The sequence below is a fragment of the Chrysemys picta genome, chromosome 7 (genome assembly GCF_011386835.1).
Source record: "Chrysemys picta bellii isolate R12L10 chromosome 7, ASM1138683v2, whole genome shotgun sequence".
Classification (NCBI taxonomy): Eukaryota; Metazoa; Chordata; order Testudines; family Emydidae; genus Chrysemys; species Chrysemys picta.
In genome coordinates, this window is record NC_088797.1 from 18,247,647 (window position 1) to 18,266,556 (window position 18,910).

An 18,910-nucleotide genomic window follows, 5' to 3' on the forward strand; every position below is an offset into this window, starting at 1 on the left:
TAGCTTGCATTTGTTGTAGTTTTATTTGCTATCATTAGCTGTAACAAAGAACAAGCTTAAAGTAACTTTAAATATTTCAAATGCAGAAGATGCATTTTTATCAGTTTTCTTAACAAAAGATTCAAATAAAATCAGTAACGTGCCACTCATCCCTTCTCTCCTAGACTGAACCATCAAGTGAGGATATTTTCTTGAAAATATACACACTAACACCTGAGGAGGAAAGCAGTCCTCACAGATTTGAGTCCAAGGATAGAAAACAGGCATTTTACAATATTTTAAATACATAATTATAAAAACAGTTGCCAATGAAAGTGAATCAATTTGTTTTAAGTAAACAAGTAACTGGAGGTGGGAATATACTTCGGATTCAATTAAGTTACATACACTAAAGCATGATTTTGTCATGTTTGAAAATGTAAAACAATCACCTAACAGTAAAAGAAATAAGTACAATTGAAAAGGTTAATTAAGGCAGTTTATTTTAAAAGTAAAACCCAGGGTGGCGACAACACATGATAGCAGCTTCTTTGCTGTTTTTTCAAGGCTGTCAGCCTGTTCGTTCATATAAACTATAGAATTCCACAACTTTGGATTCAACTTCTAAGTGTATAAAATAGTATTCTACTGCTTTTCACTACAGCAAATTCTGCATTTTTCATGCACTATTTTCTCCAGCAGCAAATATTCTGACCCTTTCCTGATTTCTCTCCCGGATGGAATAATAGCCTTTTTGTACAAAGGACACCACCCAAGTCTAACTATGCTATTGTTAGCATCAGCAATAAACAGTGTCATTTATAATCCAATCAATCATACTTAATTGATGGTGCATACCATCAGGAGATAACAGCCGCAATGACACTCCCAGTCAGGGTGTATTAATTATCTAGAAGAAACTTACTTCATGCTCCTTCACCTGTTGATAAAGTTGGGTAGAAGAATGGTACAGATACCAATCATTCAAAAACAGATGATGTCTGTCAGAGGGCGTTAACATGAAGGAAAGAGCATTTTAATGATTTAAGAAATACAGGGAAAGACAGTTCCCTGAAAGTTTTCACCATTGTAGCCTACCCTAAAAATGAAGAAACTACAGGCTTGATTTAATAACACCGCCATCTTTCACAAGATTTTGGCGTCTGGAGATGGACCTTTTTGCCGCTTTAGTGGGTACTGACTGGTATCTTATAGCTTCACTGTTGACAGAAATTTGTGCACATGTCAGTTCTTACACCATGGGTAAAGCCCTTTACTCATATAGGAATGTTGAAGCAGTTTGCGTTTCAATTCAATCTGTTGAACTGTGCTCTTTAAAGCGGCTTTGCGAAAAATCTGCCATTGTATCTCCTGCTGCAGCTGTTCCTTTAGCTCTGCCTCACTGGGATAGGAACGTTCCTGTGGCAAAGACATTAGGCCCGAATCAAAATCTCTCAGGCACAATGCATGGTGAAAACCTCCTCCCCATCTTCCTTTATGAAAATGATTCATTTCCATTGAGTGTATAGTGAAAAAATTCATATGAATTCACTAAATTCAACAAAAAAATTCAGATGAGACTTTGTGACTTGTAGTTGCGTGTCAGAAGCCAAACTTTAGAAGTCAAAACACTTATGAAAAACATTAAATATTCCACTAATGAGTATTTCAATCTACATGTTCGATTGTAACAGTTATTTGTGGTATTAGTTACATAAGCTAACCAATCAGGGTACCAAAAACAAGCCCACAAAACTTGTTATATAATGAGCTAACCACCAGCAAGTTTGAGTGTTTGCCATGAGCTAGTCCGACAGCAAAAATGTTGTAAAAATTTGAACATCAAATAGGCAAAATTCACTAAATATGTAAATTGAATATTCTGTCATCTAATTTTTTTCCATTATAAACTTATATGCTGAAGGATCTATAAATAAGGTAAAGTTTTGCTCTGAAACAGTTTTCTTCAGTGAAACATTACAAGTTCTTAAATATATATAGCCCTAGATGTAGGGTCCATATATAGCTTTTGTATTTTACTATCACTGACCTCTAGTTTTGGCTGTTTTGAAATCAGCTACTACAACTTTATAGCTTTTGGAAAATGCACATTTTAACCCCATGCATACTCAAGATGCTTAAATATTCTATTTATGTAGAGCACCTTTCATCTGAAAGCTTTTACAAATCATATATTACAGCTGACTGCTCCCATAAGAAATGCTGCAGATCATATTGTACTATGCTAGCAGGAGGGGAAATATGGTCAAGGACAAAGGAGCAATCTCATGGTGTCATTCTATATAGACTATTATACTGTGCTCATCATCATCATATCCGAGCACCTTCCAGTACTGCATTAAGCAATGTGACTAACATCTATCATGTCCGCTCATGCTCCCAGGTGGAGAACCACGTGAAGTGTCTTGGTTTGGTTGATTCGGGGGGGGGGGTGTAAGTTGTGCCATGGGATCTCTAATGTTAACAGACAGCAGATAGTGATCTGTTTTAAACAAGATACTACATGGAATCAGTTTATCCACCACAGAAAAATGAAAAGGTGTGTTGACTATGCTTTCTCTTGGCATTTTAATACCTGAGCTTTAGACTATAATGCCACTCACTTAGATTTAAAAGATTGAGTGACTGAAATGCTGCTAAAGACTGAGACAGAAATCAAACAAAAACCCTAAAGATGTATTTACAATCCCTCAGAGCAGTTGGTCAGTGTCTAACACCAGTTTGACTAGATCTTATTTCCAATCCATATTGAAGTATTAGCTGATTTTCTAAAACAGACGACCATGCAACTTGTACAAGGAACAGCTACAATGAGTGCTAAATGAGCACCATAACTGCTGGGACAACATTTTCAAAATCAGGTGCACAAAGAGTCTCCTGAATCCATATTCAGGTGCCTAACTAAGTGGGATGATTTTCAGAGGTGCTGTGTATCCTGCAGCTCCCAGTGAAGGCGCCCATTGTTTTAAAGGCTACAGAGTTAAAAAATAATGAGCACCCTCCCTAGTAGCTGCAGAAATTAAGAATGACCTAGTGGTTAGGGCACTAGCCTTGGAGTTAGGAGACCTGGGTTCCAGTCCCTGCATCACCACAGACTTACTGTTTGACCTAGGGCAAGCCAGTTAGCCTCTCTGTGCCTCAGTTCCCCATCAGTAAAAGGGGCATAATAGCACTTCCCTTCCTTAGAGGGCTATTACGAAGGTAATATATACTAAAGATTGGGAGGTTTCCTAATACTATGGTATTGGGGGGCCATATAAATACCTAAGATAGAGCAGATAGATTATATGAAAAAAAACATTTTATACTAAGAAAAACACCTTCAAAAAATGAAGAAATTATCAATTGCACCCAGTTCTGCTACACAAACAGATAGAACTATCATATGCATCATAGCAATCGGCCTAGCCTTTGAGTTTCTCCTATTCATGTTAGTACAGAAAAAAAAATTAATAAATTAAACTTCCTGTAGTTAAGAGTAACTACAATTTTGAGTTCTGTAACTGAGAAAAAGAGAAGGCCAAAACCCTGTTCTTAACTTAAAGGTTTGCTACAAACTGCTGCCCAAGCAACAGTTTCGTTTCACAAAAGTAGGTACAACTGCCAGTTACAACACTGTGTGAATGAATGCTGCCAGAACTTGTCACTTACCGAAGCTTCCTGGAGCAAATGAAAAAGGTGGGCTGCCGTCCATGTAACATTAGAGCCTGTCTGCTACCAAAATGCCTTGAAGATGGGAGGAAATTCCCAAGTTCTAAAATAGCCCAACGTAGCTACCTTTTCCCACAAGCTCATGTTTACCAGGAAACTGCCATCAGCTCAAACACCCAGTGTTCTTCCCGAGTCTAAATCCAGAATGGGGCTCCTTGCATGCAGAAGGTAAAACCAGGTTTTTTTGTTACTACATTGTTGAAGTTAATAATAGAAGGCCAACACCAGATACTGGCATGTCACAATAACCATCCACTTTTCATAACAAAACTAGGCAGGTTTATGATACCTAAACAGCCTTTGTGGAAAACTCATTTAAAAAGGAAAAACTCAAACCAGACCTGACTGCATGTTACATAATGGAAGATGCTTACACTCTTTTTTGGCAATTCTTCAATTAAAAAAACTTCAAAAACAGACTTCAACGAGAAACTGCAGAACTGGAATTAATTTGCAAACTGGACACCATCAAATTAGGCCTGAATAAAGACTGGGAGTGGATGGGTCACTACAAAAAGTAATTCTCCCTCTACGGATACTCACACCTTCTTGTCAACTGTTGGAAATGGGCAACGTCCACCTTGATTGCATTGGCCTCATTAGCACTGACCCCACACTTGGTAAGGCAACTCCCATCTTTTCATGTGCTGTATGTATATATATATACTGCTTACTTTATTTTTCACTACATGCATCTGATGAAGTGTATTTTAGCCCACGAAAGCTTATGCCCAAATAAATTTGTTAGTCTCTAAGGTGCCACAAGGACTCCTCGTTGTTTTTGCTAATACAGACGAACACGGCTACCCCTCTGAAACCTGACACCCTACAGCGCCCCATCCTTCGGATTTATTTTTATGGGACAAAAAATAATCTAGAGCGCATGATTTTGCTTACTCATTCAACAAGGCCATCTTCACCCTACTGTTGAAAATTGGAGATATCCTGTCTCCTAGAACTGGAAGGGACCTTGAAAGGTCATCGAGTCCAGCCCCCTGCCTTCACTAGCAGGACCAAGTACTGATTTTGCCCCAGATCCCTAAGTGGCCTCCTCAAGGATTAAACTCACAACCCTGGGTTTAGCAGGCCAATGCTCAAACCACTGAGCTACCCCTCAAAACACTGTGTGCTTATAAATCAAGACTTTGGAAGTGACATTCTGTGCTGTTTGCTAAGACTCCCAGAACTCACAGATCCACTGCTCATGGGAGAGGAGGTTATGGTAGGTGGACCCTCTGGATCCTAGGCTGCAACACGAGGCCTGTCTAGGTTATGGCATTCCCCAGAATCTCTGTAGTGGCTAGTGCTGTAGGCCTCTAAGCCAGCAAGAATAGTGAGGGGGTCCTCAGGAGGCAGCCTTATGCTGAATACTACAGTGCCTGTGGAGGGCAATCCTTCCCCAGCTTGAAGCAGAGCTTTTAGGGCCCCTCTTACCCAGCATAAAGGGGTCAAAGGATGGGGGCGGGGTGATGAGGATACCTCCCTAGGAGAAAATTTTACTTGTGGTTTATGATCATGTTGATTGGCTGTTTCTTTGCTGCTATGCTCATTCAAAGACTGTTAAATCAAATAACTCAGGGGTCGGCAACCTCTGGCACGCAGCTCGCCAGGGTAAGCACCCTGGCGGGCCAGGCCAGTTTGTTTACCTGCCGCTTCGGCAGATTCGGCCGATCGCGGCTCCCACTGGCTGCAGTTCACCATCCCAAGCCAGTGTGGGCGGCAGAAAGTGGCGCGGGCAAGGGATGTGCTGGCCGCAGCTTCCCGCCGCCCCCATTGGCCTGGGACGGTGAACCGCGGCCAGTGGGAGCCGCGATCGGCCGAACCTGCTCATGCGGCAGGTGAACAAACCAGCCCAGCCCACCAGGGTGCTTACCCTGGCGAGCTGCGTGCCAGAGGTTGCCAACCCCTGAAGTAACTATTGCTATGTTCTAAATTACTTCTTTCTACCCCCTCAGATTTTTTAAAAGCACATTCATTATTTCAATGCCTAACATTATTCCACAACATGTGCAATTGTGCAAACAGTATAAGGTATGCAGGTGCAAAGCTAATCCAATTTAGCAAGGATGGGTAGTCATAAAAACAAATAAATGTATACTTACTTTTTTTCGCAGCCTCTGCAGAAGATCTTTGGAGGCATGATGCAGGTAAAACTTCTTTGAGATCTTAAGACACTCCGCTCCATTACTAACTACACACAAATTTGGCTGATCCTCAAAAAGAAAGTCTAACAGTCCCTTAAAGGTAAGAAAATTGAAATGAGCCAGACTTGTTCAAACCCACAATCCCAGCCTTTTGGTCCTATCCACTTTCAGCACAAGCCATGCTCATTACAATCTGTCCACTCAAATTCTCTTACCATTACTGCAGTTCATCCTGATTACTGGTGGGCCATGTTGTCTTTTTATTTGTAACAATATTTTATTTATTTTATTGGATTAGGAGCCCAGAGGGCTTTGGCCAGAGGGTGCCAATATATTAATAAATGCATCGGGTGAAATTCAGGTCCCAATCAAGTCAATGGGAGTTTTGTCATTGACTTCAGTGGGGCCAGGATTTTATCCCTTCAGATCGTCTATCCTCCAAGACATGATGCAGTTGTCTAACCTGGTGAGAGCTTGTGTCACCTCTGCAGTATGGTGTATATAGAAATGTCATATAGAAGTGCATTTTGCTAGAACACGTGTCTGAATGAACAGGAGAATCTGCCACCAGCTTAACATAATAAATCTAAGAAACATAGAAATCAGATATCTAGTATGTTACCGAATCTGCTCCCAACCACTGAAAGATTGTTCCCTACAATTGGTAGAGTTTTCTCAAGCTCAGTTTTAAATGTTTTAACAGTGCTATCTTGAATAAGAATTGAATTGCCATTATGTCACACCTATATAGTTGGAGAAATAATTCAAGGGAAACATTTTTTGCCATTACTTTGACAACATCTACACAATTATAAGCTTGGACTGTCCAAAGTTCTAGTTCAATTACAGAGGCATAGTACCATCCACAATACAAATTTTAACCATGTTGTAACATGGTCAGGGAACAAATGTGTTGTAACCACACCCCCTGACTCAGATATATTTAGAGTAGACAGGCCTTTGTTAAAAATTACTTAGAAGAAAATGAACCTTGACAAGAACCATATTCTATAAATTTAAATCCTATTTGTAAATGTCCCAGCTCAGAAGGATCAGAGATAAAATAAAGTAACAACAAGATTTCCTAACATTTTGAAAGACTGATAAGGATGATTCAGAGGTATATCCCTGTGATTGCAGCTCATGTAGACATACCTAAGCTAGCTTTAATTTTGTTATCTTGAGTACCGGAGCAGTGAATCTGCGGCAGCACATCGTGAATGTTGTAAACCATGGATGGACAAAACGGCACCAGTGAGTGTGAACTGAGTCACAGGCATTTTTTAATGGCAGCCAAGGCGGCAGGCATTTTTCTTTCAGTATGGAATACTCACAAACACAGATCCCTGCAGCAAGGTGTCTATGGCAATGATCACAGGAGTCTCTGTCCTGCTTGTCAACAAAGATTTGTGAACTGATTAAAAAAAATCAAGAAAAAATTTACTTATTTAATTAGAATATATATGTACAAAATCTGCATTTTTATCTTCTTTGGTTTTTAAACTACTTCTTTACAATGACTGTAAATACATATAGATTATTATAGCTGTCCCAGGCTCACGCTCAGCATCTTTCCACCTCCCGCAATGCGGGGGCTGAACTGGCCCCCAGTGTAAATCAGAGTAACCATAAGGTTGCTTTAACTTGCAATGGCTGTGGAGCTTATTAGCTGTTAGGACAATGGCTAATCCCCAGGAAAATGTCACCTAGGGATTTAGGTGGTGCTGTGTCGGGGTTTAGGCCAGGATTCTAAAATGGAGCAAAACCTGCCTCCCAGAGCAAGTCAAGACAACGCTGGCTAAAATGCCAACAGCCTCCCTACACTAGAGTGCTTTCTACTAAGAAAAAAGAGTCTAACATAGATAAGGTCCAAGAGTTTTAGCCGAGCGGGACTGGAAAAGTGAAAGTCCACTGGGTAGCAGTGAAGCACTTCAGAACTTTCACTCTAAGACAAGACTCGCTATAACCAGGTTTCCTATATGCAGGTACCACTGCATTGTGTATATACCCTCCGCTCTGAAGTCTGCACGAGTGCAAAGGTAACGTAGGCCATGTCTATACACAAAAGTTGTACCTCTTTAACTACATCGGTATAGTGTGGATGCCGTTATACCAGTATGGCTTATTCTCATACAGGAAAGAAAATAAGCTTTATACTGGTACAACTGCATCCACACTAGGGGTTGCACCAGTAAAACTATTTCATTACAAAAAAAAAAAAATCACATATACCCCTAACAAAAATAGTTATACTGGTACCAAAATGGTACGCAGACCATCCTTAGTATGGGAACTCAGATTGCTAATGTTTACAAGCATGCCTAGAGGAGAATTCAATGGCTTATCTAACAATCTTGCTGAATATCATTAGGGTGTTTTGTCATACTCACTGCCAGCTTCAGCTTGCATTATTCTGTTCGTGGGTGCTCTGTTGCTTAGGCAAGAGTCATCTTTAAAAATCTTCAGTACAGAACAACTTCCCTTTAAGTACACGAAAGGTAATTTAAAAATAACCATCACCCAACAGCACCTCCCCAGATCTTCAAGCTCCATGCTAGCTTTGCAGATACTCACTTCTTTCACAATGTAAATCCATTCAGTCACATTACTGTTTCTCAGAATGACAGTTCCTCTTCTACAATAAAAACAGAAGGAAATTAACAAATATAGAAAAGGCATGAGATTCCTAAGATTTCTTGTAAGAGTCCAAATTAAGGCTATTTTCCATGAGCACTACATACATTCCCATTAAAAGGTCCATCGAGTTTAATGTCATGTTTTAAAAGAGTTCTTATAGAGTGACCAGACAGCAAATGTGAAAAATCAGGACAGGGGTGGGGAATAATAGGAGCCTATATAAGAAAAAGACCCAAAAAGCGGGACTGTCCCTATAAAATCGGGACATCTGGTCACCCTAAGTTCTTACCTGTTTCAGTAAGGCTGAAATAATTTTTTAAAAATCTTCTTGTTTTTAGGTCTTTTGTTTACTTTCTGTATTTCACTCTGTGACGGGTTGGATCACAGAAACCCCCTTGGGAGCTGCCACCTGATGTGCCAAGACTACTTCTATCCCTGTTTTCCCTGCCAGCTCAGGACTCCAGCACCCTGTCTTGCTGAGCCAGACACTCCCGTCTGCTCTAACACAGACCCAGGGTCTGAATTATTTGCCTCAAAGCTGCAGGTTTACCTGAAAACAGCTCACAGAAGTGTGCTTGTCTTTAGCACTCCGATGCCCAACTCCCAATGGGGTCTAAACCCAAATAAATCCGTTTTACCCTGTATAAAGCTTATGCAAGGTAAACTCAAATCGTTCGCCCTCTATAACACTGATAGAGAGATATGCACAGTTGTTTGCTCCCCCAGGTATTAATACATACCCTGAGTTTAATTAATAAGTAAAAGGTGATTTTATTAAATACAGAAAGTAGGATTTAAGTGGTTCCAAGTAGTAACAGACAGAACAAAGTAAGTCACCAAGCAAAATAAAATAAAATGTGCAAATCTATGTCTAATCAAACTAAATACAGATAATCTCACCCTTAGAGATGCTTCAGTAAGTTTTTTCCTCAGATTGGACACCTTCCAGGCCTGGGCACAATTCTTTCCCCGGTACAGCTCTTGTTCCAGTTTAGGTTGTAGCTAGGAGATTCTTCATGATGGCTCTCTCTCCTGTCCCTTTGTTCTGTTCCCACCCCTTTATATATCTTTTGCATAAGGCGGGAAACCTTTGTCCCTCTGGGTTTCCACCCCCGCTCACTGGAAAAGCACCAATTCAGGTGACATGATCACATGTCACTGCAAGACTTCATTACCCACTTGCCAGCACACTCATATACACGAAGACTCACAGGTAAAACACAACCATCTGCAGACAATGGTCCTGGTTAATGGGAATCATCAAGATTCCAAACCACCATTAATGGCCCACACTTTGCATAATTACAATAGGCCCTCAGAGTTATATTTTATATTTCTAGTTTTAGATACAAGAGTGGTACATTTATACCAATAGGATGATCACACTCAGTAGATTATAAGCTTTGTAATGACACCTAACAAGAGACCTTTTGCATGAAGCATATCCCAGTTACATTATATTCACTTGTTATCATATTTTTATAAAACCATATAGACTGCACAACGTCACACACTCATCTTAATCCAGGGAGCTAGTTTGTTCTGATTATCATGCATTTCATTTTTCAGGTCTCTAGCATGCACTAGCATGACACGGCTATGTTTGGATGTCTAGTACTGCAGCAGTATAGTTAAATTTTATTGTAAGCTGTTTTGTTTGATTTTTATGTTGGTTTGTTTCATGAAAACATTTGTGTTAATATTGGACCAAGTCCTAGAGGCCTTACTCAGTCAAAACAATTGTGGACTTCAATGGGAGATGGCCTGAGTAAAAACACAGGATTTGATCCAGAGCTCACTGATGTCAACAGGAGTCTTTCTATTGACTCCAACAGGCTTTAGGATCAGGCTCTCAGAGAACACTAGTTATTTCAGTTGACCCTTTAGATTCTGAAAAGCTTTTTTTATTGTTAATTATTTATTGTTAATGTTCATCCTGAACTACCCAACAGCCGCAAATGTTGAAGTATTTCCTTATTACTCCAAATCTACAATGTAGTCAGCAGACTCTGATGCTGTTCCTGAAGTGCTGCAGTTTTGTCAGGTTCAGCTGTCGTTTAGCCTTTATGGCAACTTAAGGGTGCTCCACAAAAGAAGCCAAAAGGTGATGAATTGAGTTACTTCTTGTAGGCCAGAAAGTCTCCCCACAACCTAGGTTGTTCTGAAAGTGGGGAGAGTCCTTCCCTGATCTGGAGTAGTCCAGTGAACACACATACTGGAGAATAAATATATGACTCACTTTACCTCACTTGTGCTACTGCTTTTGCCATGTCCATCTGTTAAATCTGCCTGATAATATCAAACATTCCTGTGAGGATGGCTGAGATTTCAGGGTCAGGTATTTGGAGGAATGAGCTATTTTATTAAAATAACACTTTTGAACTGTTTCACAAAGTACTCAGCATGGTTTGTACCTATGAAATGAGGAGCCACCAAAATCAATTTTCCAATGTTATAGACAATTAACTAATATGCAGTTGGCAATTAACATTAAATCTCAGAGTTGTCAGGCCCAATGCAGGGTTTGATCCAATGCCCACTGAAGTCAACAGAAAAACTCACTGACTTCAGTGGTCATTTGATATGAGCCTGTGACAGTCTGTATTCCTATGTCCACCTCTTTTTCAAGACTATGATAAATTTTGTACAAACTATGCCTTGTAAGTTATCATCTGAAAACTCATGATTTACTGACCTTTATTGTCCTAGTAAAATGTGTGGGGCAATATTGTATGTAAAGTTATAAGATTCTCCTGTATGATGTTACTAAGACATATTCCAAATCTGGGGAAGCAGTCATAAAACAGTTCCTCAGAGACAAAAGGCTAACCAACACTTCAGTAAGGTGTCAACAAAATCAAATGGACTATCACCTGTTTAAGCGGCCATTCTTTGGCAGGAAAAAAAGTGTAGCGAGTAATTTAGATCTTTGCAAACAGCTGGAGGTTCCCATCCTCACAGACTTTGTCTCCTGAACCCCAGCTGGAGACAATTCTCAAAGGAGAGGAAAAAGTATAAAGAATGGAGAACAGAAACCCCAAATCCTCACTCCCTTCATTGCTACTCAGAGCATCGACAATGTGTGAAGGAAAAAGGAATCATTATTGGACTGAAGGGGGATTCTGGCAGAAAGGAATTCAGTCAGTAAGACTTCTAAAACATGGTGAGACATACTTTTGCTTTGAAATCATTTAGCTTGTTTAAAGCAACAAAGAGTCCTGTGGCACCTTAAAGACTAACGGATGTATTGGAGCATAAGCTTTCGTGGGTGAATGCCCACTGCATCTGACGAAGATTCAGATTCAGACTAACACGGCTACCCCTCTGATACGTAGCTTGTTTAGTTAGGTACTAGTTGTGTTTTACCTTTTATTTCTTTGTAACCACTTCTAACTTTTATTTCTCATTATTTCAGCTTGGAAGAGGCGACTAAGGAGGGATATGATAGAGGTCTATAAAATCATGAGTGGTATAGAGAAAGTAAATAAGGAAGTGTTATTTACTCCTTCTCATAATACAAGAACAAGGGGCCACCAAATGAAATTAATAGGTAGCAGGTTTGAAACAAACACAAGAAAGTATTTTTTCACGCAACGCACTGTCAACCTGTGGAACTCCTTGCCAGAGGGTGTTGTGAAGGCCAATACTATAACAGGGTTCAAAAGAGAGCTAAAGAGATTCATGGAAGATAGCCATTGATGAACCTATTAGCCAGGATGAGCAGGAATGGTGTCCCTAGCCTCTGTTTGCCAGAAGCTGAGATTGGGTGACACTTGATGATAACCTGTCTGTTCATTCCCTTTGGGGCACCTGCCATTGGCCACTGTCAGAGGACAGGATACTGGGCTTGATGGACATTTGGTCTGACCCAGTATGGCCGTTCTTATGGTCTTATGTTCTTATTACTTGTGAACACTTAAAAACCAATCTTTCTGTTGTTAATAAACCTGTTTCATTGTTTTATCAAGACCAGTGTGCTTGGATTGAAGTGTTTGGGAAACTCCATTTGAGATAACAGGATTTGTGCATATCATTTTCTATTAAAATGACAGACTTTATATGAGCCTGTGTTGTCCAGGAGAAGGCTGGGTAATACAAGACGCACATTTCTGGGGGAAAGTCTGGGACTGGGAATTTGCTGGTGTTGCTCTGCAGTGTAATACAAGAGTGGCTGGTCATAGCACTCATACAGTATGGCTGGGAGTGATTTACATGCTGGAAGCTGTGTGAGAGCAGAGCAAGAGTGCTTACTCTCACAGCAACCGTGTAAAAGGCACCCCAGGTTGGATAACTGAGGGGACAGAGCTGTTCAACAGTCCAGATTGCACCCTGGGAAATGTCAGAGCCTTATCTGTGGAGAGACTAATATTAACATAATAATAAATTCTAGTTTTGCCAAAGATTTTTAGTGAGCACTCTATGTTCATCCTTATTTAGATACCAATTCTGCAACCACATCTGTCTTAGCTGACCCTGAATCATGCAGATCTCAGTTCTGCAGGTGCAAAGGGATCGGCCAAAGCAGATCCAACTGCAGGATCAGGGCCTCAAACTAAGTTCCTAGGGTCTAGGAACATGTCTTTGGTGGTCCCAGTCCTGAAAACATGTGCTACTGGGCATGGTGCTTACTACTATGAATAACCCCACTGCCAGAGTACTCATTTGTAAAACACAATGGAAACTTACAGCACAATCTAAATGTTTTATAATAATGTTCATTCCACTGGATAGTGCTGGTTTTCTACACTGAATAAACTTTTCTTACCTGTAGTGACAGACAATGCATTTTCCAGGATTGTCTTCCAGCAGATTGATGGGCCAACCTTTAAAACAGTGCAGACTTCTAAGCAAATCAGAGAAAGAAATTGTGAGGACCATCCCATCTATTGAAGTCAAATAGCATCTGTAATGTTAAAAGTTCACTGTACTCCTGTTCATTTTATGGAGGGATCAGTAAGACGAATATATTGTTAAATTAAAAACTCTCAAACTATGCCAGAAAGTTAGTATGCCATTGTAATAAAAGAGAGAGGACATTTAGTGGACAGTAAATGATTCATTATTACTAAAGATAATACTACTTCTAATAACGCCTTCAACATGAAGATCTCCAATGTGGCAAATCAGCAAGATTCACAACAATCCTGAGAAGAGTTATTGTGCCTATCTGCATATGGAGAAACTGAGACACACAGAGTAGTTAATTGACTTGCTCATGGAAACAATGTGAAAGAGGAGAAAAACAGTAACAGGTCAAAAGGACTACAGTACTTTTCTGGTGATGAACCCTCCCCCAGTTAACAACACGGTTGATTCACAGATGTGGTAATTTAAAAGTCTGAAGTTCTTCCATCCTACCTCAGAAACCGCATCTGCTCAGGATCTCCAAACACTTTTTTCCCACCGGACAGGAAAATCTTGATAAAATCCTTTAAGAAAAGAACCAGTTAAAAAATATTTTAAAAACAGAAAAACCTCCCATTCGCCTATTCATAATCAAACTCTTTCTTCTCTTATCTTAAAGTGTTTCCCTAAGCACTTAAAGGATGAGAATGGTAGACAGCAATGTTACAAGGAACAGAACTAGGGCCCCAGAAGGAAGACAGTCTAACCAACTTTTCCTTTGCAGAAGGCTCCCCCTCCTTCCTTTATGGGCTTTTCCTCCCCTCACCCACACCTCCTTCGAGAAGCACACATTTCTGCAGCTCCCGAGGAAATATGACCTGGCACCTTGGCTGTATTATACGTGACATTATCATTCACTGCTTATTTTATATGTAGGATTTTCTATGGCACTTGTCATGGCAGTATCTGAGCATCTCACAAATATTAATGACTTAACCTCATAGCCTCCCTGCAAAGTAAGGAAGTGTTATTATCCTGAAACTGAAGCACACAGATTAAGGCTGGGATTGGCACCCAATTCCTACTGGAATTCATTAGGATTTGGGTGCTTCATTCCCTTAGGCTCCTTTGAAAATCTCCCAGTTGATGTGACTTGTCTGAGACATCAGAGTGAGTCTGTGGCAGACCTAGGAAGAGAACCAAATGTCCTGATTCTCACTCTAGTATCTTAAGCACAATAATTACAAGACTATCCTTCTATCCTGCTCTGATTTACAATACAGTGACTGATCCAAAGGGCAGCATTATCTATAGCTATTCCCCAATACAGTTCATGAGTTCTTTGAACTTGACTGACCATAACACAACAGTCAGAGACATCTTATAACAAAGTCCAACATTGCATTTCCCACTACCTACACTCCTCCCACCCTTCTTCCCACTTTTGATGCCACCCCAGACGCCTTGCTCTCTGGATTCTCATGAATGCTCTCTTGAATGCTCATGTCTTCCATGAGGTTTTTCCAACAATAATCAACCAAGGACAGAAGAACAAATAATCCAACAATAATCAACCAAGGACAGAAGAACAAAACACTTTTTAAAAGTGAAGTTATCTACCATTCTAATCCAAAAAATGGCACCTTCATCTGGCACCTAGACTAGACGGTCAATCTATGATTTAGATTAGAAACTCTTCAGGGCAAGGACCTGTTTTTCCCAATGTATGTACAGTACCACAATGCCAATATTCTCTGCATATGCGATAAATTATTATCTGCTTTGTGGTGAAGCAGAGAAACAGTCCACCATCATGGAAGGGGTTAAAGAGAGCCTTTGGGCCCAGCTAGCCCTGGCCCGTTATACCTGCAGCCAATGCCAGGCTGGTGGGGAGAGAAGGAGGGAGTGTGGCTCAGTCCAGGGCTGACTGGCAAAGAGGTATGACCTAGTTGCCTCCATACCTGAGGGAAGGATCACTAGCCTGTCAGCCAAGACAGACACCAGGAACTGTCTTCCTGCCCAAAAGGGATGAAGGAGGCGGCCTACGAGCACCCGGCCTAAAAGGAACCCAGGTGACTGAAGCACAGAGACCTTGTGGGGGTTCCAAACTTACAGCTGCCCCACCCAGAGGAATCTTGGACTGCAGCAGGATGCTGCCCAAGGTCCAGCAGGGGGCACTTCTAGAGACAAGCCATCACAGGAACTTGGATTGTAGGGCCATGTCGCAAACTGAAGGGGCAACAGTAGAAAGGAGCCCAGGGCAGTGGACATAGACTCCCCTCTGGGAGCTCCCCTACTCAGAGGTTGACTTACACAGGGTTCTGGGCTGGGACCTGGTGGAGTGGGAGGGTCTGGGTTCTCCTACTCCCCTGCCTTAAAGACTGAATCACATTGACCACAGAAGCAGGGAGCAGGAAGTTAAGCACTCTAACCACTAAGCCAGTGGTCCCCAAACTTTACACAATTGTGGCCCCCCCTTTCCCCTGTCCACAACACCCCCAAGCCAGGGCCAGAAGCAGAGATGCGGCTTCTGGGGAGGGGAAGTGTGGACAGAGGTAAGGGGGCCGCTGCCAGGGGCCAAGGCTGGGGGCGGGGCTGGGAGCACAGTTGCAACCAGGGGGCTGAGGCTGGGGGACAGGGCTGAGGCCAGGGCCCGTACTGAAGCTGCAGCCAGGATTGGGGGCAAGTCTGGGGCCGGAAAAGGAGCTTTGGCCAGGGCCTGAGACTGTGGCTGGGGCCGTAGCAGAAGACGTGGCCAGGCCGCGGTCGGGTGCCAAGGCTGTGGGGGTTGGAGGGGGGGCAGTAGTGGAGCTACTTAGGGGGGGACGTCCCACAGTTTGGGGACCACTGCACTAGGCCGACTAGTCCTTCAAGCCTCCTGTTACATGCTTACTTATGGATATCACGGCCTATATTTTTAGAAAAAAATACTTGTGTATATGCATACCCAATACGTGCACGCAGTCACCGCACTGTACTCAAGAACTGCGCACACACAAACAACCAAGTACATATGTGACCAGTTAATTTGATGTACAGTCAAGATAACTTTATTTTAATCTACCTCATGCTCCATTTTCAGATGTGGATAAGTAGCAAGCGCTTGGTTCAGATTCACCCTTGATGTAACTCCACTGAAGTCACTGCAGTTACACCAGAGATTAATTTGTCCCACTGTGTTTTAAAGTTTCTGCATCTTGTTGATGTATAGCAGAACTACAGGTGGATACATCTTCAAAGGTTTGGAGGGGAGAATCTCCCAGTTGTTGAACTATCAGAATCTGGTGACTCTCATGGAATTTCTAGCACTTCCGGTTTCCAGTCAAGCTAGGAATACCATAAGAACAACTCCCCAGGTGGCGTTTTGGCTTTGCCATGAGCCTCTTCCATTCCCAGCCAAAATCCAGAAGTGAAATAGTGCACAAGAATGGCAAAAAGAAATGTAATTCAAACTGTTCCAATCTTCCAAAAAAGGATGGGTCTAAATTCTGAACCAAGAACCTACGGAATTCTTACTTTATGCAAACTGGTTCTGTCATCGCTGCATAAAAATGGTTTGTTGACCTCACATTGTGTTTGCATTCACATGATCCACTGTGTGATCCCGTGAATCTGACACACACACCAATGTAAAGCATCTGATTATATAACATAAGGTGAGCATTCTCCACTTTTACCCCAGGCAGTTTTATAGTAGGGGTGTAGCAACTTGATCATCCATCAAATGCAGATGGAACAAATTTTTGAAGGATGATATGTAAGAACAGCCATCAGTGGTGGAACTTTTTGCTGCCCATCAAATTATATTTATACAGCAGTGTCTGAACAAAGAAGGCCAAATTCTGACCCTTGATTATGCCCACACAACAGTGCTGCAACTCAGTAGGGGTAGCCTGGCTGTAACTGCAGGCAGAATTTGGCCCAATGCGCTTACATATGTTTGACTATTAACCATTTTTATTTGTCATAAATGTAAGAAATATTTACCTCTCGGTCAATACAGAGAAACTCAGCTGGTTCCTGAATAATAACAGTTGTCTGCCAGTAGTCACCATTTATAATCTCTCTATCCTGAAAAATAATAATTAAAAGGGTGGAGTGAGGAGAGGAAAAGCGTATAATTTTAAAATATCAATTCAATTTTTAATCATTCTTTAATTTCAAATCTTCTCTCTCCCCTACGTCTATATTTAATTAGGCAACAGAGAATATGTTTTGTGGTATTGAAAATAAATCAGCAGATAATAAGAAGTCACACATTATAAAAAGTCATCTTATTTATACAGGACTTTATATCCCACAAGACAGATCTCTCTCCACCGCTGAAACACAGCTGGAGTGCAGAAAAATAGCCAACTGGTGCACAGAATGCAACACTACAGTGCTAGCAAGTAGAAATGTTGCCCAAGGACACTTGGACAAACCTCAACTCTCAGGAAAAGTATGTGGAATTTTTAATTACCACAAGTGTTCAGAATTTCAATTTTGTGTCTCTTCTGTGACACACATACAGTAAATTGCATGAAACTCAATTTATCTACCTACCTTGCAAAAATAACAGGCTAACTCAACCCTATCTTGCTGTTGATGTATTTCAACACCTAGTGTACTGCTTTGTAACTCACCCCAAATGCATCCCCTTGACTAAAGAACCAGGCAGGCTTTACTTGGCCACTGACATTGTTCCTCTTGATAACTGTTGCTACAAGGTAAACATCACCACAAATTAGCTGTTAACTTGTAAATCAAATAGGAGCTTATTGTGCAAACAAGTAAGCATTTTTTCTAGACCCCTTGTGAATGTGATGTGAGGCTCTTTAAGTATGGAAAATATATGTATCATTATCCTGCTTGTTGTGAGCTTCAATGGGATATTTTCAAGCAGTTTGAATCCAAAATGTATGTTTTGCAAAAAACAAAAAAAACAAAAATAGGGAGCGGAAGGTAGGTTTACAAAACATGACAAATGATAGGGACATAGTGTTACCGTTTGCTTGTAAACTTTACATGATCACACAGACTCTCACTCTTTTGAAGGGTACAAAAGGTCTGGAATATTTCTTGTAGTGCAGACTGGTATTAAGAGCTTAAAGAATTATTTACGTAACACAGGCATTTCCTGGACACTACCAAATATGCAACTGAGAAGAGTCTAAAGTGCGTGGCAACATGTTTCAGATGGCACAACATGTTGCCCAGGCGACAGGAGCCTAAACTCAGATCCTCTGAGATGTGTACTGATCTGATACAAAATTCCTCCTGGAACTACAGTTTTTATAAACAAAAATAATACTCTGAAATATGCAAGGTACACATCTGTTTCATTGTTTCTACTAGGTGTGAGCAAATTATGAGTAGATGCAGAAGATATGCTGCATAACTACTCACATTACAGTGTGAGGAAATAGATGTATTTAAAACATGACTAGTGCTCTACTCCTTCCATTAACACATGCACCTGCACTCAAACGCACAATTTCTGTCAGGTTTAGTGAATGTTAACGTATGTGTAAATAGGGGAGAACAGACCCTCAGGACAAATTACTGGATCCCTAATTCCAGCTAATGTGGCA

At 41.0% G+C, this 18,910-nt stretch overlaps 1 protein-coding gene across 4 annotated transcripts in view; it reads right to left on the reverse strand.

Moving 5' to 3' along the window:
* Nucleotides 1-4: 4 nt before the first annotated feature.
* The window catches only part of LOC101936781 (cyclic nucleotide-binding domain-containing protein 2-like), a 31,215-nt gene continuing 12,309 nt past the window's right edge, over nt 5-18,910 (reverse strand). For all 4 annotated transcript variants that reach the window (XM_065550844.1, XM_024105005.3, XM_042849883.2 and 1 more), the window contains 9 exons: nt 17,963-18,039; nt 17,325-17,408; nt 13,851-13,921; nt 13,258-13,335; nt 8,430-8,490; nt 8,246-8,336; nt 7,190-7,269; nt 5,814-5,948; nt 5-1,398 (listed from right to left, as the gene is read on the reverse strand). In XM_065550844.1, coding sequence (XP_065406916.1) covers nt 1,225-1,398; nt 5,814-5,948; nt 7,190-7,269; nt 8,246-8,336; nt 8,430-8,490; nt 13,258-13,335; nt 13,851-13,921; nt 17,325-17,408; nt 17,963-18,039 — 851 coding nt within the window. In that variant the 3' untranslated portion in view covers nt 5-1,224. The remainder of the gene's footprint in view (nt 1,399-5,813; nt 5,949-7,189; nt 7,270-8,245; nt 8,337-8,429; nt 8,491-13,257; nt 13,336-13,850; nt 13,922-17,324; nt 17,409-17,962; nt 18,040-18,910) is intronic.